Source organism: Oryctolagus cuniculus, chromosome 1 (genome assembly GCF_051225735.1).
Source record: "Oryctolagus cuniculus isolate XC-2025 breed Fujian yellow rabbit chromosome 1, ASM5122573v1, whole genome shotgun sequence".
In the NCBI taxonomy this organism is placed as follows: Eukaryota; Metazoa; Chordata; class Mammalia; order Lagomorpha; family Leporidae; genus Oryctolagus; species Oryctolagus cuniculus.
The window spans coordinates 168,651,966-168,676,609 of record NC_142867.1 but is presented as its reverse complement, the minus strand read 5'-3'; the positions used below and the strand labels follow the sequence as shown (position 1 = coordinate 168,676,609).

The 24,644-nt window shown below is 43.5% G+C and overlaps 1 protein-coding gene across 8 annotated transcripts in view; it reads left to right on the top strand.

Annotated features, from left to right (window-relative positions):
* ERMP1 (endoplasmic reticulum metallopeptidase 1) overlaps window positions 1–24,644 on the top strand; it is a 79,528-nt gene that overhangs the window by 41,135 nt on the left and 13,749 nt on the right. For 4 of the 8 annotated variants that reach the window (XM_089299295.1, XM_008255080.5, XM_002708102.6 and 1 more), the window contains 7 exons: window positions 7,976–8,122; window positions 9,079–9,171; window positions 11,358–11,570; window positions 13,667–13,887; window positions 18,478–18,652; window positions 19,005–19,195; window positions 23,832–23,984. In XM_089299295.1, the coding sequence (XP_089155421.1) occupies window positions 7,976–8,122; window positions 9,079–9,171; window positions 11,358–11,570; window positions 13,667–13,887; window positions 18,478–18,652; window positions 19,005–19,195; window positions 23,832–23,984 (1,193 nt within the window). The remainder of the gene's footprint in view (window positions 1–7,975; window positions 8,123–9,078; window positions 9,172–11,357; window positions 11,571–13,666; window positions 13,888–18,477; window positions 18,653–19,004; window positions 19,196–23,831; window positions 23,985–24,644) is intronic. The other 4 variants (XR_016210258.1, XR_016210256.1, XR_016210262.1 and 1 more) reach the window with 1 other exon arrangement.

The window sequence follows — 24,644 nt, the reverse complement described above, 5'->3', positions numbered from 1 at the left end:
TATGTTAATATATTACACATATTTTAAAAGATTTATTAATTTTTGAAAGAGAGGGAAAGGGAGCGACAGAGACAGAAGATCTTCCATTTGCTGGTTGACTCCTCAGTTGGCCTCAATGGCTGGAGATGGGCCAGGTGGAAGCCTGGAGCCAGGAGCTTCATCCAGGTCTCCCATGTGGGTGGCAGAGACCCAAATACTTGGGCCACCTTCTGTTACTTTTCCCAGGACATTGGATCAGGGAATTGGATCAGAAGTGGAGCAGCTGGGACACGAACTGGTGCACGTATGGGATGCTGGAGTTGCAGGTGTTGGCTTTACTTGCTTTACCACAGCACCAGCACCTAGTCTACATACTTTTTTTTTTTTTTTAAGATTTATTTATTTGAAAGAGTTACACAGAGAGGAGAGGCAGAGAGACAGAGGTCTTCCATCTGATGGTTCACTCCCCAGTTGGCCGCAACAGCCAGAGCTGCACCAATCTGAAGCCAGGAGCTTCTTCCAGGTCTCCCATGCGGGAGCAGGGACCCAAGGACTCGGGCCATCTTCTACTGCTTTCCCAGCCATAGCAGAGAGCTGGATCGGAAGTGGAGCAGCCAGGACTTGAGCCGGTGCCCATATGGGATGCTGGTGCTTCAGGCCAGGGTGTTAACCCACTGTGCCACAGTACTGGCCCCTCTACATATTTAAATTTCAGAGAGAGTAAAACACATTTACTTAGGGTTGATCAGGTCCAGACCCAAGTCAGTTCCTTTATTTATGAACATTTATTGAATAGTCCCTTTTGCTGGGTCTGTGTAGTCCAGAATCCTTACTCTTCTTGTTAACGTGCATACTTTTAGGTAAAAATTCTATAGCTGCAGGGGCTGGCGCTGTGGCATAGTGGGTAAAGCTGCTGCCTGCGGGGCCAGTATCCCATATTGGCGTTCAAATCCCAGCTGCTCCACTTCCGATCCAGCTCTCTGCTGTGGCCTGGAAGGCAGTAGAAGATGGCCTGGTCTTTGGGTCCCTGGGAAGATCTGGAGGAGGCTCCTGGCTTCAGATGGGCACAGCTCCGGCCGTTGAGGCCAATTGGGGAGTGAAGCAGTGGATGGAAGACCTCCCTCTCTCTGCCTCTCCTCCTCTCTTTGTGTAACTCTGACTTTAAAATAAATAAATCTTTAAAAAAAAATTCTACAGCTGCATAAATTGTAGAAATAATTGCATTATCTGGAAGGATGTAAACAAACATAATAGAGCCACGTGGAGGGTGTTTGCTGGTGGGACTGGGCTGCGTCTGACTCGAGAAGGATGGGGCTACATGTAAACATGAGTGTGAACTCTGCATTTCTTTATGAATTAAAACTAGAGTTGTCATTATTGCTTTACTTACATTCTTCATAGTTTTTTTGTGTTGTTTAAAGCTTTATAGTTCATTTGTTACCTTAATAATAAAGTGAAAAGTAGACTTAAGACTCACTAGTGGACGGCGCCACAGTTCACTAGTCTAATCCTCCACCTGTGGCGCCGGCACACCGGGTTCTAGTCCCGGCCGGGGCGCCGGATTCTGTCCCGGTTGCTCCTCTTCCAGGCCAGCTCTCTGCTGTGGCCTGGGAGGGCAGTGGAGGATGGCCCAAGTGCTTGGGTCCTGCGCCCGCAGACCAGGAGGAAGCACCTTGCTCCTGGCTTTGGATCAGTGCGGTGCGCCGGCCACAGCGGCCATTGAGGGGTGAAACAACGGAACTTGCTCTCTGTCTCTCTGCCTGTCCAAAAAAAAAAGACTCACTAGCAGTAGATATACCATTTAAATATTTTATTCATTCTAAAAATACAGGTGTGGGTGTTGTGGTTCAATGAGTTAAGCCACTGCTTGGGACACCTACATCCCATATCTGAGTGCCTGGGATTGAAACCTATCTCAAGCTTGCTCCTGCTGTGCACCCAGAGAGGCAGCAGGTGATGACTCAAGTACTTGGGTCCCTGCCACCTACGTAGGAGACCTTCCAAATGAAAATAAACAATAAACTTTATAGGGTAAAATCCCATATTTCAAAGTTGTTTTTTGTTTAAAGACTATTTGAGAGGCAGAGTTAGACAGGGAGAGACAGAGATGTCTTCAATCTGCTGGTTCACTTGCCAAATGGCCACAATAGCTAGAGCTGGGCCAATCCGGAGCCAGGAGCTTCTTCTGGATGTCCGTATGGGTGCAGGGGCTCAATCACTTGGGCCATCTTCCACTGCTTTCCCAGGCCATAAACAGAGAGCTGGATCAGTAGAGGAGCAGCCGGGACACGAACCTGTGCCCGTATGGGATGCTGGTGCTGCAGGTGGAGGCTTAGCCTATTACTCTACAGAGCTGGTCCCCAGAATTATTATTTTTTTCCTGGAGGGGCATCCTACAAAAAATTTGGAGGGAATATCCCTGCCCAATCATGGAAATTTTATGTTTCTACTTTTTAGAGCTCATTCTTGTAGTTAAACTGCATACCTGAAAGGTTTTTAGGTTTCTGACATTCTAATACCTTTCCTAGTATCTCCATCACTCTGGTACCACAGCCTGCAAAAGAGTAGCTTTCCTGCAGGTATGGCCTTCAAAAGAGTTTTCATTCTTAATTCTAAGAGGAAAAAAACCTCTTTTATTTGGAATTGTGCTTAAGAGCCTATGCCAGCTTGCTCTGTGCTCAGATTTTTAACAGCCCTCTTTTCCTGCTCGGCAGTACTTGTCCTGTAGTTGGAACTTTTCAGTTAAAGCAGCTTGTACTCTTTTTTTGTTTTTCCCAGAAACCTTTTATTTAAGGATACAAACTTCATATATTTCAAAATTACAACTTTAGGAACACAGTGATTCTTCCCACCGTACGCAGCCCCCCACCCCCTCTCCCACACCTCTTAGAGCTCTATTGTCACTTCAGAGAGATACTCATTTGGGGAATTTTGAGTGACTAAAATCATTACCACCTGATGTTTCAGAAGGGCTAGAAAGAATGACTTGACTCACTAGAATAGTGATTTCATGAGTCAGGAAGCCTTGTTTAGTAATTTTAAAGGTCTTATAAAATCTGAGGGTGAGGGCCAGCATTGTGGAACAGCAGGTTAAGCCGCCCTTTGCAACACAGGCATTCCATATCGGAGGGCCAGTTGGAGTCCTGGGTGCTCCACTTCCCATCCACCTCCCTGCTATCGTGCCGAGGCTGGCCCAGGTACTGCCACTCACATGGGAGACCCAGATGGACTTCCCAGCTCCTGACTTCATCCCGGCTCAGGCTTGACAGTTGCAGCCATTTGGGGAGTGAATCAATGGATAGAAATTGCTTTCTCTCTGTTACTCTCCCTTTCAAATAATTAAAAATCTTCAAAAAAATTTAAGAAACTCCAGCTTATAAAATTTAGATGGCTTGAAATACATATATGCTTCTTGTAAAACATGTGGATGCTTCTAGCCTTGAGTATAAGAAAAGCAAACTTGTCACAAAACCTTTTACTCTTGTGAAGATATCCATTTCTTTGTAAACCCTACCACTTAGAGCAACTTGGTGTTACAGTTTAATCTGTACCTTTCTAGAATTTCTTTGTACATTTACATGCAAATATATATATTTCTTAGAAAAATGGGGTCATAGTCTACTACTTTATAACCTTCCTTGGAATGCATTCTTTTTGAAAAATCAGCTTTATTGAGTTATGATACACATACCCTTCAGCTTACCAATTTCAGTTGTAAAATTCGGTGGTTTTTAGGTATATTCAGAGTTGCACAGTCATTATCATAATCAATTTTAGGACATTTGCATTACCCCAGAAAAAACCTTGCACTCAGTCACTCCCATTCTCCCTGAACACCGGGCAACCTATCAACTTCCTGTCTACAGCTTTACCTGTTCTATACATTTCAAGTAATGGAGTCGAACAATATGTAGTCTTTCACATCTGGCTTCTTTTACTTACTGTATATGTGAGTTTTATCCATGTGGTAGCACATATCAATACTTGTTAAATTATGGCTGAGTAACCCATTATATAGATAGGCTCTGTTCACCAGTTGACAGGCATTTGGATTATTTCCACTTTTAGACTCTTAGGAATTAGGCTGCCATGAACATTCATGTGGAAGTTTTTATGTGAACATATGTTTTCATATCTTTTGGAGAGGTAGCTACCTAGGGTTTGGTCATGTGGTAAATTTGTGCTTAAGTTTTTAAGAAAATGCCCAACTAAATAATTAAGTTTTATTTGAAGCAATGTAAATTCATATAATGGTAACAATTTTTATATTAGATTACTGTAGTAAGTAAAATGATAATGTCCAGAGCGGATGAGTATAGAGAAACAGGCACTTGCATACACTACTGGTGGAAAAGTGCCACCATTGGTGTGTTTTATCAGTATGTGCTACTTTTTAAAATATTTGCGCACTCCTCAATATGGCAGGACCACTTCTGAGAATTTATGCTGCAGAAATAGTTGTTGTTGACACATAGATCTAAATATTACATAATCATCTTGACTTTTTTATGAAGGAATAAAAAATTGAAAATTCGTTCAAAGTCCATGAATAGGAGACTGGTTATATAGATGATGACTAAAATTTCCTTCTCTGTTATCATTAACTTTTTTCCTCTTCTAGGACACATACATACTTTTTCTCCCATCTTAAAGAAAATTACTTTTACCCTCAACCCTAACTACTGCTACATTTCTCTGACCTGGTACTGCAGAATTCCTCAAAAAGAAAGGTCTGTGTCATAGCCCCTAGTGCCTTTGCTTCTGTTCTTAGACCAGTTGTAGTCATTTTTAGCATCCCTACTCTATCAGAACTGCTGTTGTAAAAGTCGCATTTCTAAATTCGGTTGTTGGTTTTCAGGCCTCATCTCGCTTGGCTTCAACTTTTTCCCAATTTCGTTCATTAGTTCCTCCTCTTTTTTTTTTTTTCCTGGGTGTTGAAGCCACAAACCAGAAGTAGAAGGAAGTAGAGCAGTGGGGATGATGCTTTGGGGCTGGTGACTTGAGTTTGTGCCTACTCAAGTCTTTGTAAAACCTTGACTTTTCGTTCTGGCATTTACATATTACTTCCCCTCCACATTGCACTTGTTCCTTCCTCTTACATTAAGATGAACTCAAGTCTAAGAAGTAATGATCACACAAACTGGAAATGTAGTTTCTAGATGATATGTGAAAGAATGTATTGAAAGTGTTTCTGTAACTGCCTTCTGCCATTTTCTGTAAGGTGACCAACATAGAACTTTTTAAGATTTATTTATTTTACTTGGAAGAGTTACAGAAAGGCAGAGGCAGAGAGAGAGAGAGAGAGAGAGATGTCTTCCATTCACTGGTTCATTCCCCAAATGGCTGCAACAGCCAGAGCTGTGTTGATCTGAAGGCAGGAGCCAGGAGCTTCTTCCAGGGCTCCCATGCGGGTGCAGTGGCCCAGGGACCTTGGACCATCCTCTACTGCCTTTCCAAGCCATAGCAGAGAGCTGGGTCAAAGTGGAGCAGCCAGGGCTTGAACCGACGCCCATATGGGATGCTGGTACTGCAGGCGGTAGCTTTACCAGCTACACTACAGTGTCTATCCAGCTCTCTGCTAAGGGCCTGGGAAAGCAGTGGAGGGTGGCCCAAGTGCTTGGGCCCCTGCAACCAAATGGGAAACCCAGAAGAAGCTCCTGACTCCTGCCTTCAGATGGGCCCAGCTCCGGCCATTGCGGCCATCTAGGGAGTGAACATAAAACTTTCCAGGAGGCAGAGTACAGGCTCTGTGGTTAGATGGCATACGTTTAAACCTCAACATCAATGCTGTAGCACATTATAGACACAGAACCTTGAACCAGACACAGAACTGCCCAAAGCTTTAGTTCCTTATCTATAAAACTGGGACACCAATAGTGCCCACCCTTTAGGATTAATAACCACAGAGTGAAATCTTCAGATTTATAATTTCTCATCTGAGGGGTTTGTCAATATCATGGGGAGTGTCTTACTCAGGAGCTGATTTGTCTCTCCATTGGAGTCTCTGCCACCCCCACCCACACCCCACCTTTTGAGAGACAGAAACCTCCCATCCACTGGTTCTTTCCCCAAATGCCTACAGTGGCAAAGCCTGGACTGGCTGAAGCCAGGAGCTAGGAACTCGATCCAGTTATCCCCAGGGGTGGCAGGAAGCCATTTACTTGAGCCATCACTTCCTGTGTGTCATGGTCGGTATTAGCTGGAGCTGGGAATTGAACACAGGCACTCTAATAGGATGTGGGCATCTTAAGTTGGGGTCTTAATTGCTAGGCCAAAAGCCTGCATCTCTTTTTATACAATAACTTGACTTGTAGGATTCAGTGGATGATCAGTGAGACTGGAGCAGGGCTGGAGCATTCGTGTAGTACTGGAATCCATAAGGGTTGTTAAAGGCCAAATAGTGGCTATTTAAAACTTTAAATCCCTTTCTTGTTGATGAGTCTTATATTTTTCTCAAGTAGTTTTTATGTTATAATTCATAAAGTGAACTTAAATATTAATTTAGCCTTTAATCATAATGCTAAAAATGTGAACAGCTCTTAGTGTTCAGCTTAATTAGTTTTTTTTTTTTTTATTTTAAAGATTTATTTATTTGAGGCAGAGTTACAGTCAGATCTTCCATTTGCTGGTTCACTATCTAGATGGCCGCAATGGCTGGAGCTGGGCCCATCTGAAGACAGGACCCAGGAGCTTCTTCTGGGTCTCCCACATGGTTGCAGAGGCCCAAGCACTTGGGCCACCCTCCACTGCTTTCCTAGGCTATTAGCAGAGAGCTGGATAGGAAGTGCAGCAGCCGGGACTTGAACTGGTGCCCATATGGGATGCCGGCACTGCAGGTGGAGGCTTAGCCTACTATACCACAGCACTAGCCCTGCTTAATGAAGTTTTACCAATGCATTATGTTCACATAACCACCACCGAAATCAAGATAGAAAGTGTGATGGTTGCCCCAGAAATCTCCTTTGTTGTCTTTGCCTGTCGTTCCTCCACCCAAGCGTTAGCACTCTAGTGACTTGTCTCAATAGATTTAATTTTGCTGGTATTTGAACCTTATAGATGTTGTATTCATACACGATGTTTTCTTTGGTGTATATGGCTTTTTCCCCCCACTTATCATTATTGGATTTTTCCCTTTTGGGTTTAGTAGTAGTTCATTCTCTTTCATTGCTGAATGGAACTATATCATATGATAATTTACCCATTCTACTGTGAAGTTAGGTTGTTTCCAGGTTTTGGCTCTCATGAATGGTGCTGCTATGAACATTTTTTTTCAGGGAGGGAATGGTGACTAACTTGAAACTGTAACACAATTTATACCATTAGTCTAAAGAAAAAAAAACTAGCTTTGAAAAAAGCTGTATGTGTATGAAGATGTGGATGTAAAACTGTTAATAATATAAATTATAAACAGTAAAGAACTAGAAGATACATTCAGGAAAATGTTAAGCAGCTATTAAAGTGGTCCTGGGAGGATCTAGAAGCATAGGAAAATGCAGTGGTATAATGTCACATGAAAGAGCAATGTACAAAATATACCCATTCAGTACAGCTTTGTTCACAATAGTAAGAAATGTGACGTTATAGAACTGACAAGTTATCTTAGAATGATAGACTTTAGTTTTTTTTGTTGTCAGACTTACTTCCTTTTTAAATGAATGAACACCGATGCAATTTATTTTGATTTATAAGAGTAACTTCTAAGTGTGACAAATTAAATACATCAATTCTGAATTTGGAAAGTATAATGAAGAAAGATTCAAACTTTGTTTAGTGCTGTTACTTTAAAATTTTATATTTATAAAAGTTTTTTTTTCATTCTAAAAGTCAGGCACATAGATTTGTTGGAAAATACAGAAAAAGATGAAAAAACTTGTAAGGGGTTCTGGACCCATCTCCCCAAACCACCACTGTTCCTATTTTTGATGTGTTAAAAATTCAGTGTTATGTTTAAAGAGTTCCCAGACTGTTTCTAACGTGTTGTTGTGTTTCCATTCAGGTCCTGAAAATCCTTGGTTGGTTCAAGCTTATGTTTCAGCAGCAAAACACCCTTTTGCTTCTGTAGTGGCTCAGGAGGTGTTTCAGAGTGGAATCATTCCCTCGGATACCGACTTTCGCATCTACAGGGATTTTGGGAACATTCCAGGTATTTGTCAGTGGTTATGGGCTACTATACCACTCTAAGTTATCAAAAGCAAGTCCTACTTGTTGAAAGTTTGTGAGTAAACAGTGTTTTATGTGAGCAAATTCTCTGTGAGCTACACATTTTGACTCACTGAAACAGGGTTCCTAATTTTTTCTTTTTTTTTAAATAAAAAATGCATTTATTTCTTTGAAAGGGAGAGTGACAGAGCAAGAGCAAGAGAGATTTTCTCCATCTATAGTTTACTCCCCAAATGGCTGGGACTGACCAGGCCGAAGGCAGAATCTGGGAACTCCATTTGGGTCCCCGTGCAGTGGCAGGGGTCCAAGTACTGGGGCTATCCTCTGCTGCTTTCCCAGGCACACCAGCAGGAAGCTGGATTGGAAGTGGATCAGCCAGGACTCCACTCCTACAGTGCCTTCATTGTAAGCAGTGGCCCAGCCCACTGCACCACAACACTGGCCCCTAATGCTTTCTTTTCTAAACTGCATGTTAATTTAAATGTTTGCCTTGTCCGGGAGATATCATTTTGCCTCGCAGTGTGACACAATGGAGGAGAACTGTTTAATTCCCAAAAGACAGTGCATAGTTCCTGCAGGGGTCTTTGACTTTCATTGTGATTGTCTTGTTTTGGCATCTTCTATAGCTTATTTGAGGTTAAAATTTGGCTTTGACCTGGAAGGATATGGATAGTAGCCTTGATCACCTCCTGAACTCAGTGTTTCTACCCCTTGCCATATAACTTGAAATGCCTCCCTGTGGACTAGTATACATTATGTGCCACAGCTATGGCTTCTAAACAAAGTTGGAAGACAGTTTACATTGTCTATTCATAAATGTGACAGAGTAATCATACCACTACTTTGACATTCTGGCTTTTAGAATTTAATATATTACACAAATAGGCCCAGAGCAAGGTTGAGTTTTAAAGCAAAATGACTTTTTTCTATTTGTTTTAGGAATAGACTTAGCTTTTATTGAAAATGGATACATTTATCACACCAAGTATGACACAGCAGACAGAATTCTAACGGATTCCATTCAGAGAGCAGGTTGGTATCCCAACAGAGGTTTTTGATACATGGTAAGATGAAATATTAGGGATGACTTATAAACCTGAAAAAAAGCTGCCAATAGAGAGGCAGTATGTGATGTGAATGAGCTAGGACTTGGGAATGGAAGAGGCAGGAGTTTGAATTTAGTCTTATAGTCTAATATAGCAGATGAGAACAAAGGAATATTTGTTGTAAGGAACTGGAAGAGGAGCTGACGGGGGGTTATGGTAGGATTGCTGAGTGATAGGAGTACAGCCAGAGTGAAAGCCGTGAGTTGGAGGTGGCCCCAGGATGCACAGCTAGAAAACAGGCTGACTCATGGTTGGGGAGGGCAAGTGAGAGGGTTCTAGGACAGAAGGCAGAGGGAGACACGGGGCTTCTAAGTGCTACGTATGTCTGATGCTGAATCTTGAAGAGTTACCAGGGTTCGGCTTGTGTAGAAAAGGGGAAGTTACACGCAAGACCCCGGAATGAGTAGGGTGTGTTCGTGCGTGGGAAGCTGTTGATGGGTAGAGTGTCAGACTATGATGGAAACAGTGTTTCCTAAAACAGAGAGGAATGAGGTAGAGTGTAGTGTATGGGAAGGAGAAGATGGCAGAAGACTTTAAAAATCTGTAAGATTTTTATACTGTAAGAATAAGGAACCCCTGCAGGCCGGAGTCCATGAGTGAACTCAGTAAGATGGTTGTAAGTGCTCTTAGTCTGGTGATGCCGGGTGGAATAGATGGTATAGGGAAGAAAGCCAGAACTCAGGACCGTTGGAGGGGTCCACGAACCAGTCTGATGAAAAGGGAAGTAGTATTAGAGCTCCTGGCCAAACTGGCTGTGTAGTTTGTGAAAAACGGGGCTAGAGCAAACAACACAAGTATGGAGAATGGATATTTTGGGGGCGAAGAGTAAAACAAAGGTAGAGGACAAAGATTTGAGTTTTGAGTAGGATATTTTGAGGCAGATGGAAAAGCCAGTGAGAGAAGTCTGGTGGGAAGAGTGTTTATCTTAATGGGGACAAAAAGAGAAAGTCAAGGATGGGATGAGCAGCAGAAGAAAAGCACATCATTCAGGGCTGCTTATTGTTCCCACATTCAAGTTTAAACTCACTCATTCTTGGATTGATACAACTGATATTTACTATATTTAGTATAGGCTTTCTTTTTTTTAAGATTTATTTACTTATTTGAAGGCAGATATGTAGAGAGGCAGAGGCAGAGAGAATGTGAGAGGTCTTCTATCTACCAGTTCACTCCTCAGATGGCCGCAATGGCTGGAGCTGCGCTGATCTGCAGCCAGGAGCCTGGGGGTTCTTCTGGGTCTCCCACTCGGGTGCAGGGGCCCAAGCATTTGGGCCATCTTCTGCTATCCCAGGCCATAGCAGAGAGCTGGATCGGAAGAGGAGCAGCTGGGACTAGAACCGGTGCCCATATGAGATGCTGGCACTGCAGGCAGCAGCTTTACCTGCTACACTACAGTGCTGGCCCCTACTCTAAACCTTTTAAATACCAGATTTCGCTAGATAATGACTTTCTCTCTGCTTCTTCCGTGTCTTGACTGAATACTTTGTTTCCCCGTTCAGGACTGTTTCCTGTATTTGGAAGTGTTGCATCCCAGTTTTGACAATCTTTCCCCATTTTGCTAGCTCCTATCCATTTAGGTATCAGTATGACTTCCTTGGGGAGACTCCCCTGACTTCCACAGTGCCAGTCATCTCCCATGATATGTTCCTGTGCAGCTCTCCTGTCTCCTCATTCATTCTTAATTTACTTGGAAAAACTTGTTCTGTTTCTGTGAGCTTCACGGGAGACCTTTGTCTCTTGGTTCACCACTGAATTACTGGTACCTAGAATGAGTCTGGCAGTTCACATATATTAAATGGGGACTAAGAAATAGCCTTTGGGTTTGTCTACAGTGAGGGCACACCTGATGGCAGGGAAAGGTTGTAACAGAAGGGAAGGAACAAAGGCCAACTGGCCGAGCTCCCAGGTGGAGAGGAAATGGAGCAGAGGAGCATGGACTTGGAGAAAGTCACTAAGAAAAGTTGCAGAGAGCAGTAGGGTCGTAGGAAGCTCCATTGGTTTATGTTCTTTCTAGCTCATTCTTTGTTGAAATAGTAGATGGCTTATTGCTGCTTAAATTGTTGTATGTGTAAATCTTATTTAGATACTCAACTTATTTTTCTCTACTAATAGGTGACAACATTTTAGCAGTTCTTAAATATCTGGCGACATCTGAGATGCTGGCTACTTCTTCTAAGTACCAACATGGAAACATGGTTTTCTTTGATGTGCTTGGCCTCTTTGTCATTGCCTACCCCTCTCGAGTCGGCTCGATAATCAACTACATGGTGGTAATGGCTGCTGTTTTGTACCTGGGCAAAAAACTGTTCCAGCCCAGACATAAAAGTAAGTCTTTTCCTCTAAAATTAAAATAATGGCATAGTTGTGGGATTTGCTGGAAGTTTTTTAGTCAGTTTGTTTATATCTTAAGCAAATGATATCCTAAGTGATGTTAAGAGTAATGTTTGATTTGAATTGTAAGGAATTCCTGAATAAGTATTAAGATACTCATTATGCTTTCAGTATATATTTACATACTCCATAGAAGTACAACATAGGAGTTACTGAAAAGTGGTTGTGTAGATTTGCTTCGAGTAGGTAGTCCCATTAAAAAGTCATTTCCACACTACAGACAATAGCACACTGATTTGAAGTACCAGTGAGTTGCTTTTGGGAAATTTGATACTTTTTGCATGACGTGTTTCTACTTGAAATGTTTCAGAATCTAAGTTGTTACGTGTTGTTACAAGAGGAAATATTTAGTAGCAATTTAATTTTTTAAATTGAAAGGCAGACACAGAGCAAAGGGTGAGAGAGAGGTTTCATGTCTCAGATTACTCCTCAGATGCACACAGCAGCTGGGGTCTGGCCCGACCAAAGCCAGGAGACAGGAACTCAGTTTGGATCTCTCATGTGGGTGGGGCGATCAAGCACTTGAACCATCTGCTGCCTCCCAGGATTCACATGAGCCAGCATGGAAGGGAAGCTGGGTCTCGGGCCCAGGCATTCCAGTATGGGATGCAGGCATTTCTTTTTCTTTTCTTTTTTTTCTAGAAACCTTTTATTTAAGGTATACAAACTTCATGTATTTCATAAAGATTAACCTTATGCTAAATGCAGAGTTCAACAAATAATATGGAAAATAAAACAGAAAGTGTTCCTCAACAGTTGAGCCAAGGGCTGTAAACAATCAGCACATCTCAGAGTGTCAATTTAAATTACGTAGATTACCTTCTAGGTATTCTGTTAGTTACCATGGATCAAGGAGAACATACGATAATTCTTTTTGGGACTGGCTTATGGGATGCAGGCATTTCAAGTGGTGCCTTAATCACTATGCCAAATGCCCATCCCTTTAGTACAGTTTGAATAATCCTTTATCACTTGTTCTTTTTCCCGTGGTCCTAATCTTATGTTAGCTTTTAAAAGCAAGATTTTATATTGAACTCTGCCTTCAATTCTTGGTAATTTTTAAAAAAGATTTGTTTACTTATTTGAAAGTCAGAATTAGAGGGGGAGAGAGAGATTTTCCATCCACTGGTTCACTCTCCAAAAGGCCGCAACGGCTGGAGCTGGGCTGATCTGAAGCCAGGAGCCAGGAGCTTCTTCCGGGTCTCTCACAAAGGTGCAGAGGCCCAAGCACTTGAGCCATCCTCCCCTGCTTTCCCAGGCCGTTAGCAGGGAGCTGGATCAGAAGTAGAGCAGCCGGGACTTAAACCAGTGCCCATGTGGGGAGCTGGCACCACAGGCAGAGCCTTAATCTTCTGTGCCACAGCACCAGCCCCCTTGGTAATATTTTGATAGACAAAGCATCCCAAAAAGGGATGAAGACTGAGACTCAGTCACACTTCCCTAGGAAGGAATGTATCCGAACCACCCTGAAAGACTGACCCCTTTGAGTCTTTAGTTTTCACAGACTCTCAGTAAATGGTGCTTGACTATTACCCCCTGATACTTTTCTAGTTCTAGTGTTTACCAAACCTCAACACTGGGACACTCTAGTACTTTTCACTTATGATGGTGAGGGGCCAGCATTATGGTGTGTGGATAAAGCCATTACATGTGATGCTGGCATCCCTTGTGGGCACTGGTTCTTGTCCCAACTGCTCCCTTCCTGTCCAGCTCCCTGCTGATGGCCTGGGAAAGCAGGGGAAGATGATGCAAGTGTTTGGGCCCCTGCATCCAAGTGGGAGACCCAGATGAAGCTCCTAGTTCATGGCTCCTGCCTGACCCTGCTCTGGCTGTTGTGGCCATCTGGGGAGTGAACCAGCAGATGGGATATCCCTATCTGTCCCTCTCTCTCTCTGTAACTCTGACTTTTAAATAAACCTTAAAAAAATTATAGTGGTGTATTTTTTTAACATTTGTCTTGTTGTCTCTACTAACTGGTTATGTAATTGATTTGATGAAGATGCTGATCAACTTTGTTTTCTTTTCATTAGCTGTCAACTACACGAAAGACTTCCTGTGTGGACTTGGCATCACCCTGATTAGCTGGTTCACTAGCCTTGTTACGGTTCTCATTATAGCAGTGTTCATCTCTCTCATTGGACAGTCTCTCTCATGGTATAACCACTTCTATGTCTCCGTTTGTCTGTATGGAACAGCTGCTGTAGCCAAAATAATACTCATACATACCCTTGCAAAAAGATTTTATTTCATGGTGAGTGTTTGGTATGTTTATTGATTCCTTTCTTTCTGCCTGCAATGATTAAGACGAACTCAAGTGAGATTCATTGTAGTTGGCCTTTTGAGCATGGTTATAGGATGCACTTGCACAGCTGTGCTAGTTTTTGGGAAGAGTTCTTACTCTGTTAGGGCTGTGTTGCAGAATTCCGTTGTGGTCACAAAGCTAGCTGTGAGCAGTGCTTGGTGTGGTGGTGCCGGTGAGGCTTGGCCGCAGTCTGCCTCCGCTGTGTTGGCTGCAGCGGGCTCACGGTGCTTTACAGCCTGCCACCCTTCCTGCGTTCACCTGGGCTTCGTGTTTGTTTCTGCCCTAAACTGGAACATACACCTCAGGAAGGGAGGGATTGTTTGAATCATTGCTGTACCCTGTTCATAGGCAGTGTCTGACATATAGCAGCAACACACACTGAGCATCTGTTGTCTAAAAGAGTATTTTTACATGACTTTTTTGCTTTCATAGATTTTTTAATTTTAATTTTTAAATTTTAATTAGTTTTTTTAATATAATCAGTGTGATTTGTATTTACAATTCTAAGAACTTAATGATATTCCCTTCTTCCCTCTCTGCCTCCCTCCTGCCCTCCTTCCTTCTCCCTTTTTTTTTTTTTTTTTTTTTAGTTTTTGGGATAAGCCTTTTTACTCTAATGCAAATTTAAAATGTTAATACTTCACCCCCTAATTTAGTGGGAATATAGACAATGGCTATAAACAATAATTGACAGGGAAAATGACCATTTCACCCATATACAGTACATTTTAAGGTAATCACAGATCATTAAAACTGTACTAGTATAATATTCTTAACCATTGGTTTAACAAAGGTAAAAGACAGTTTTACAAAACTATATTTGCAGCAATAATGATAAATAAATGTTTTTGGTTTGTTTACATTTTAGTTCCCCACATATAAGGGAGAACATGCAGTTATTTGTCTTCTTGGGTCCAGCTTATTTCAGTCATCATGTCTTCCAATTGTATCCATATCAGAATTTCATTCTTTTTTATAGCTGATATTATAATACTCCATGTGTATACATGCCACATATTTTTATGCATTCATCTGATGGATGCCTTGGTTGATTGCAAATTTTGGCTATTGCCTTCACTTTTATTTTTAATCTGGGTTGCTGATACACATGCTGAGAGCATGTACGTGTGGCATTGGAGTTAAAGATATATTGCCATGAGGAAAGGAGGCAAAATAGGGTTCCAAATGACTGATTTTTTTCAAAGAATACTATAATACTGTTATAGTTTCAACTACAAATTTATTGGAAAAAATAAAATTAGGAATTAAGGTTATGAAATAATAGAATTAAATAACTTATATTGAAATAAATGTTGCAATTTTTGATTTTCTAAGCAAATTGAAGGGAAAAGTATTTTTTTTAAAGATTTATGTATATATTTGAAAGCCAGAGATAGAGGAGAGAGGGAGCTCTTGCATCCACTTCCATTCAAGATAGAGAGGTTCACTCCCCAAATGGCTGCTGTGGCCAGAGCTGGGCCAGGCTGAAGCCAGGAGCCAGGAGCTTCTTCCAGGTCTCCCACATTGGGGCCGGGACCTAAGTACTTGGTCCCTGCTTTCCCAGGCTCATTAGCAGGAAGCTCGGTTAGAAGTGGAGCACCCGGGACTTAAACAGGGGCCTATATGAAATGTCGGCGCTGCAGAGGCTTAACCTTCTGTGCCATAATGCCAGCCCAAGGGAAAGTATTTCTCAGCTCCATTGCTTCCACAACAGCCCAAATAGCCAAAATGCACTGAATTTTTCTTTTTCCCTATTTGTCCTGATAGGGATTCTCGTGAAGGCATGGAAGATTTGGTGCTGAGTCATGGTCTCATATTAGTTAATGTTGGGGTGGGGTTTGAAGAACCCTTGCATGTAGGTAGGTCCTATTTTTTTTTTTTTTTTGAAGACTTAAGAATTTATTTATTTGAAAGAGTTACAGAGAAGGAGAGACTAAAGCAGAGAAATCTTCCACCCACTTGTTCCCTCTGCAGATGGCTGCAGTGGCCAGGCTAAAGCCAGGAGCCAGGAGCTTCATCTAGGTCTTCCTCATGGGTACAGGGGCCCAAGCACTTGGGCCATGTTCCAGTGCTTTCCCAGGGGCATTAGCAAGGAATTTGATTGGAAGTGGAGCAGGCAGGACTTGAACTGGTGCCCACATGGGAAGCCAGCACTGCATTATGCCACAGTGCCAGCCCCAGGCAGGTCATATTGAAGACAGGTTCTTTTAGGTGAGCCAGCCGCTGTGGTTGAGCTCAGAGTTAGTGGCATCAGTTTCCAAAAGAATTACACCATGCTTATTCTTAGGTTGTAGTCAGTGCATCTGATCATTGCGGATTGGGGAAGGGGCGGGATGCAAATGCTTAGGAAAATTCCATTCACTTTTACTGATTTCACTTGTCTTTTCCTAACACTTCGTGCTAGAAGCACAGTGGAATGAGTGTTTCACTTTAATTTTATACATATTCTTGAAGCATTCAGTGGGCATGCTCAGGCCTGGTGGTAGGAGATTCCTAAGAGTGAGATTACCATTTCGGGGAGCTCACAAGTGCATTCAGATGTGGGATGATAACGATTGGAACACATTGTGGAATGGAGGGGAAGAGACTAACTAGACAGTGCTACACAACATTGCAGGGCAGAGGGATGAGGGTTGCTTGTAGAGTGAAGAAGGTGTCATGAGGGTATGCTGATACTGGAACAAGGTTTTTGAAGGATGCTTAGAGGTTGACCAGATGAACAACAGGATGATGAACAGTCACATGGAAATGTACTAGGTGCATTTGGGTCATAGACATAAAAATGTCCAACATGGAGAAGACAATGGCTAGAAAAATAGGTGGTAGTGAACTAGGAGTGTGACTGTAAAAATCAGTGGGGCCATAATTAAAATTTTCTGAGTAGGACAGTGAGCAAGAGATTTCTTAATTTTGTGAGAAAATACTGGTCAGTATATAGAATAATGGTAATGGGACAGGGATGAGAGGGTTAAATAGAGGTGAGAATGAAAATAGATTTGATAGGTGTTTATTTAACCTTTGATAAGCTTTGGGCACTTAATGTAAAAACATTTTGTTACTTCAATTTTCATTGCTGTGTGGTTTTCAGTTTCAAATAGAATTCTAAGAATTACTATTTAAGATTTGTTTATTTGAGAGGCAGAATTACAGACAGAGAGGGTAAAACAGAGAGATCTTCCATCTGCTGGTTCATTCCCCAAATGGCTGCAATGGCTGGAGCTGGGTTGATCTGAAGCCAGGAGCTTTTTTCAGGTCTCCCACGGGGGTGCAGGGGCTCAGGGACTTGGGCCATCATCTACTGCTTTCCCAGGCCACAGCAGAGAGCTGGATCGGAAGTGGAGCAGCTGGAACTTGAACTGGTGCTCACGTGGGATGCTGGTGCTGCGGGCAGTGGCTTTACCTGCTACACCACAGCACCAGCCCCAGAATTATTTTTTTCTTTTTAAGCATTAAGCCTATTTCTCTCCACCCCCACACCCAGTTTATTTTGAGAGTTACAGAGAGCGAGATCTTCCATCTGCTGGTTTACTCCCCAAATGACTGAAAAGGCCAACACTGGGCCAGGCTGAAGCTAGGAGCTTCTTCTAGGTCTCTCACATGGGTGGCAGGAGCCTGAGCACTTGGGCCATCTTCTGCCACTTTCCCAGACACATTAGTGTAGAGCTGGATCAGAAGTGGAGCAGCTGGAATGCCATCTGGCATCCATGTGGAATGCTGGTGACACTGCGCAGACCCAGATCAACACTGCTGAACATCTAAGTATTTAACAACTATAGCTGATCTTTCCTTGGCCAAAGAATGGGCTGTTGAATGAACCTTGTTTTAAAAACATATGACAAACTCTTTTGAGTTCTTGAGATGGGGGTCCCTTAAAACACACATGTTCTGAGATACACAGAAATGGGAAGTCAGAGGAAGGAGAAACTTCAATGGATATGTTTGCATGTTGGTATGAATACACTGTGACGTCCATGTTCATATTAATAGAACCTGTGCAGATATTAGGATGGCGTCAGCTCTGCTTTCTTCTGAGGAGCACACAGGAACCCTTGGCAACTCCAAGTCTCAAAGGTGAAATTTCCTAACATGAAAGCACCAGGGCTAGAAGTGGCTGATGCAGTGCAGGAGCAGTTGGAGATACAGGAGAGGCAGGAAATCAAGCTAACCCTAGAGGGCCATTGCTTTCGCGGTCTCGCGGGTTTTAGGGGGCGCTGCTGGGGTCCTGCAGCAGCTGTCATGTTCCTTCACGGGTCATTTCCCTGTTGTGCTTGAGGAGTCTCTGCAAGTCGTCACGAACAGAAAAGCTTATACACATTGATGTTTTCCGGGGAGTCCTTTCTTCTATCTCAGACCATTTCCTGTGCAGTAATTTGAACTATTTCATGATAAAAGTTAGCTTTGCCAGTGTTTACTTTGTTTGAACAGTAGACCCTGCTTAAAACAAAATGCAGCTCTCTCGAGCAGTGAGAATTGTTGCAATACATGATCTTTGTGAATGCCCTGTGAGTGAGACTGCATGTGTAATGTTCTTTCTTTCAGAATGCCAGTGACCAGTATCTGGGAGAAGTATTTTTTGACATCTCGCTGTTTGTGCATTGTGGTTTTCTTGTAACCCTCACTTATCACGGACTTTGCTCAGCATTCGTTAGTGCTGTCTGGGTAGTGTTTCCATTGCTCACAAAGCTTTGCGTGCACAAGGACTTTAAGCAGCATGGTAGGATACTTTTGTTTATGATACAAATGGAAAAAATACCTTAAAATACATAAGTTATAGCTTCTACAGTCAATTGATTTTCTAAGTTGTTTATTTTTTAAATTTTCATACCACTCAGATGTGTATTTTATACCCCATTGCATTCTGATTTTGAACATATACTAATGATGCATTGAATTTGTATTTTCTTACTTGAATTTTTCCTGAGTGAAAGTGTCTTATCTCACTAGATAACAGTGCCTAAAGGACACGTCACCTCTAACCTAATTTGTTAGGTGCCAAGGTCCACCAGTTCTAATAAATCTTATCTCCCTGTGAATTTCACAGACGTGTGTTTTCCTTTTTTCCTTAGGTGCCCAAGGAAAATTTGTTGCTCTTTACCTTTTGGGGATGTTTGTCCCTTATCTTTATGCACTGTACCTCATCTGGGCGGTGTTTGAGATGTTTACCCCCATCCTTGGGAGGAGCGGCTCGGAAATCCCACCTGATATCGTGCTGGCATCCATCTTGGCTGGTTGTACGATGATCCTCTCTTCTTATTTTGTAAGTAAAATGTCTTGTTTTTCATTTTAAAAAGATGATGAATTTGAGAGGCAGAGAGACAAATAGACATTTGGTTCACTCTCCAGATGCCTGCAGCAGCCCAGGCTGGGATGTAGGGCTAGAGCCAGGAGCCAGGAACTCATTCAGTCCAGGTCCCTCACATGGGTGGCACTGACCCAGCCACTTGAGCCATCACCTGCTACCTCCTAGGGTCTGCACTGGCGGGAAGCAGAAGCGGCAGCAGGGCTTGGACTCAAACCCAGGCACTCTGATAGGGGACACAGGCGTCCTAACTTGGGTTTAACTACTAGGCCCTTTTTCATATGGAAATGTGACAAGTTTAACCGTATTAGGTTCTATGAATAGCACTGCTTAGACTTTATTGAGGAAGTATTGAGCAAATAAAATGGTGAATGGCTGGGTGTCTTGTGGGTTCACGTTAGTTAAGAAGTAGGAGTTTTTTTGTGGCTGCATTTGAAAATTTTTAAATGTTTGCTTCTCCATCCTTCCAGATCCTATGATTATGTGTTTTAGACTTTTCAAACTACCTGAATGTGAATCTGTAGCATGAATACCACGTGAGGACTGTTACATGCTGCCCTGCAGTGAGCTTTCAGAAAGGTTACTAACAGTGTTCTGATGACAGCACTAGTAAATACACGGAGGCTTTGTGCAGTTTGGTGTGAATGAGGCCTTTTCATGATGTTGGTTCATTCACTGCATCCGTCTCCTTGGGGCGTGCATCATGCACACCTGTGATCCCCAAGCATGCTTGCATCTACTGAGAAGGCAACACAGTCACAGGCTTTGTCAGTCCTCGTTGGTACTGTCCGTGTCCTGCCCTAGGAAGTAGGTTCCTCCCTTTGCGCTCATCTTCCCTTGGAACGCTCCAGAGGACAGGGACAGTGATGCAGAGTTTCAGAGCACACTCCCCTTTGGTAGAGCCAGTGCTGGGCATTTTCCACTCTTGGCATAATGTCCACATGTCCAGGTCTTGGGTCTAGCTGCCCTAGGAAGGAAGGCCTATGTTTTGTGGCACTTTCAGGTTGGAATTCTTAAGAATGAATTCTTGTGCACATAACTCTGCCTTGAGATGTGAGGCTAGGGGGTCGAACAGAAAGCCGGGGCCTTACTATCGTCCTTTCCCTCAGGGAGAGAACAGTGAGCCTTTTCAGACTGATGCAGCAAAGGGCATCTCTGGTGCAGGTTAGGTTCTAGAGACAAAAGGTGAGACAGGGTCAGCATCATCTTTGGAAGTCCTTAAATAGCCAGCAATGCTCACTCTGTGACCATGTGTATGTAGCTTTGTGGAATAACTCTTACACCCATTGTCATTTGAGGTCAGCTGTGTTAGTCTTAAAAGAACTTGAGTGTTCTTTTTTAAAGATTTATTACTTTATTTGAAAGTCAGAGTTCAATAGAGAGAGAAGGAGAGGGAGAAAGAGGTCTTCCATCTGCTTGTTTGCTCCCCAATTGGCTGCAACAGCCAGAGCTGCACTGATCCAGAGCCAGCAGCTTCTTCCCGGTCTCCCACGAGGATAGGGCCTAAGGACTTGGGCCATCTTGTACTGCTTTCCCAGACCACAGCAGAGAGCTGGATCGGAAGTGGAGCAGCCAGGACTCGAACTGGGGCCCATATGGGATGCCAGCACTGCAGGCGGCAGCTTTACCCGCTATACCACAGTGCTGGCCCCTATACTTTTTTTTTTTGACAGGTAGAGTTACAGAAAGAGAGAGAGAAAGGTCTTCCTTCCGTTGGTTCACTCCCCAATGGCCACTGCCGCTGGTGCTGCACCAATCCAAAGCCAGGAGCCAGGTGCTTCTTCCTGGTTTCCCATGCGGGTGCAGGGACCCAAGCACTTGGGCCATCCTCCACTGCCCCCTGGCCCACAGCAGAGAGCTGGACTGGAAGAGGAGTAACCGGGACTAAAACCCGGCGCCCATTTGGGATGCTGGCACTGCAGGCGGAGGATTAACCAAGTGAGCCACGGCGCTGGCCCCAAGCCCCTATACTTTTTAAGATAATGATTCTATCTTTACTGATACTGGTAGAGATGTATGGAAAGTTCTAAAATGCTCTGTTACCTGTAGGTCTTATTTCTTTTGGATTTAATGTTAACCTTTAAATCCCCTCTTTAATAGATAAATATTTGTTGATAGATTTGCCGTAGTAAGGATTAAAGGAGATAATGGTTGATCCGTAGATTGGGTTTGAATTTAAAGTCACTTAAGTTATAAACTGCCCCCACCCGTATTTATTAAATTATAGTCATGAAGGGAAGCTGTTGATGCCCATAAAAGGTGGCTAAAATGTGGGATTTGAATTAAGTCCCATTTATTACTTGTAAGGGGGGGGGCACAATGAACCCTGAAAGCTTTTATCATGGAAATGTAAAACGACCCCAAAGGATGGAAATTGTGGAAGTCAGGAGTGTATTATTATTTTGTTTTTTAAGATTTATTTTTATTTATTTGAAAAACAGAGTTACAGAGAGAGGCAGAGACAGAGTTCTTCCATCCGCTGGTTCATTCCCTAGATGGCTGCAACGGCCAGAGCTGCTCTTATCCGAAGCCAGGAGCTTCTTCCAGGTCTCCCACGTGGGTGCAGGGGCCCAAGGACTTGGGCCATCTTCTACTGCCTTCCCAGGCCATAACAGAGAGCTGGATTGGAAGTGGAGCAGCCAGGACAAGAACTGGCGCCCATATGGATGCCAGCACTTCAGACCAGAGCGTTAACCCGGTGTGCCACAGTGCTGGCCCCAGAGTTTATTATTTTCTGAATTACATCTTATCGGTAAGCTTTGGAAGAGAAGAGGGCCTCTTGGAATGCTTTAAAAAACTTTATAAAGGCCGGTGCTGTGGCTCACTAGGCTAATCCTCCGCCTGCGGCGCCAGCACCCTGGGTTCTAGTCCCAGTTGGGGCACTGGATTCTGTCCTGGTTGCCCCTCTTCCAGGCCAGCTCTTTGCTGTGGCCCGGGAGTGCAGTGGAGGATGGCCCAAGTACTTGGGCCCTGCACCCACATGGGAGACCAGGAGAAGCACCTGGCTCCTGGCTTCGGATCAGCGCAGTGCGCCAGCCGAAGAGCACTGGCCTCAGCAGCCACTGGGGGGTGAACCAACGGCAAAGGAAGACCTTTCTCTCTGTCTCTCTCACTGTCCACTCTGCCTGTAAAAACAAACAAACAACAAAACCCTTTTTTTTTTTTGGACAGGCAGAGTGGACAGTGAGAGAGAGAGACAGAGAGAAAGGTCTTCCTTTGCCGTTGGTTCACCTTCCAATGGCCGCCGCGGGCGGCGCGCTGCGGCCGGCGCACCGCGCTGATCCGATGGCAGGAGCCAGGAGCCAGGTGCTTTTCCTGGTCTCCCATGGGGTGCAGGGCCCAAGCACCTGGGCCATCCTCCACTGCACTCCCTGGCCACAGCAGAGAGCTGGCCTGGAAGGGGGGCAACCGGGACAGAATCCGGAGCCCCAACCGGGACTAGAACCCAGTGTGCCGGCGCCGCTAGGCGGAGGATTAGCCTAGTGAGCCGCGGCGCCAGCCTAGAAAACCCTTTATTAAATAATAGTAATTATTTCTAATGGGAAGCAGGTCTGCTTTTGGATGTCAGGGTATCATTCTCTCCATCATTGTCTTAGGAGTAGCAGTGTTAAAGATGGTGGCTTAGTAACAGAGTGAGACTGCTCTTGGTGATGGGGAATTGAACCACAGCATATACTTTGGAGAACTTTTATTCCTTAAGGATGTTTGCTATATTATTATTAATAATAATTCAATATGTTTGCTACAAAGTAATTGTCAAGTGATCAATTACCAGGTTTCCTGGGGACACTGTTTGCTGGGCTGTCAGGGATCTGCTGAGTGAGAACTGAAATGGGACATGTGGGGAGTGAGCCAGTGGATTGGGAGATCTCTGTCATCTGTCCGTCTGCCTTTCAAATTAACAAACACAAATTTAGAAAACTAAGTATACTTAGGGTTTTCTAGATGGCAGCCTTGAGACTGAAGCATCCACTTGCTATCCCAGTTTAGATTTGTTAGGATTACGTTGGCACTGGTTCACTAGTCCCCTCGCCTGAAGGGACAGTGTTACCTGGCAGTGCAGTTTTTCTTAATATGCAGGTCCACAGGCAGTGTTGAAGGAGCATCTAAATCCTGGTTTAGCTGAATGTTAACATTTGACACATAACAACATTAGAATTTTATTACAATAGATTTCCTTAATATCTCTGGTTATGTGCTGAAAGCCTGATGTCACTGCAGTTGAAGGGTATCTGCTGCGTGGTGTTTACTACAGCAGGGCACTGACAGAATCAGAAGTAAAATAAGGTCCTGGTTTGGCTGTTGATAGATCCACACCCTCTGTTCCCTTTCCTGATTGGGCCCAGGGACTCGGTGCTCGACTTCATTTCCCCTTTTGCTTTCTGGCCTCCTGTCCAAAGGCACGGCCCTGGCCTGCTGGGGCATCTGCCATTCATCGGGCTCTGACTTGTGATGGAAATTCCCTTGAATTCATGCTTTGTGTGTTGGGTGTTGGGTTATGATAAATATTCTTCCCTGCCAGATAATACCTGCTGAAAAATAAGTCAATGTGAAACATGGATGATTTGGTAAATTTTTTGGTTTTGTTTTGTAGATTAACTTCATCTACCTTGCCAAAAGCACCAAAAAAACCATGCTGTCTTTAACTCTGGTGTGTGCAGTTACGTTCCTCTTGGTTTGCAGTGGAACTTTTTTCCCATATTCCTCCAGTCCTGCCAGTCCAAAGCCAAAGAGGGTGTTCCTTCAGGTAAGGAAGAGCCAGCTCAGCTGAGCTATCTGAGGTTCAGGAAAGGAGAACCTTGAATGTGCACCGGTGTAGCCAGCTCTACTGACTGCTGCTGCTGCCCTGGTTCGCTGTATTCACTGTGTGTGTGGGGTGGGGGGACAATGAGAAAGGCTGGTTATCAAGGGCATTCTTAGCAGCTGGACGGTGTAGTTCTCCCAGAGATGGAACTGGACATGTTCACATGTTTTTGTACTGTAGAAATGATCAAACTTCAGTGTGTGGGAAACAGTCTGTATCAGGGAATGATGAGCTGTTAGAAAAAGTGTCAGAATGTCTACAAACCAAACCAAGTTCTGAACTGCAAACTGGCAAAGTGTTTATTTGAAAATGGTAGTAACATTGATTTCAAGTAACATTCAAATATGTGATAATGGAAATATAGTATCTTAGAAATGGATTAGTAAGAGATTTAGAACTTCCTTTTGCTTTCAGTTTGTCTCTAAACTTTTCAGAGTTGGTGCCGTTAGAGCTGTAAGCCTCATTTCCAGTCATCTCTGTTGGAGATGTGGAGAGAGGCCCACTGTTTCTTGTTTGTTGTCCTAAGGGATATATGATGATAAATTTCTAACTTCAAAAGCTTTTAGCGAGGAAAAGTTTTTAGGACTCTTAGTGTGTTTTCAG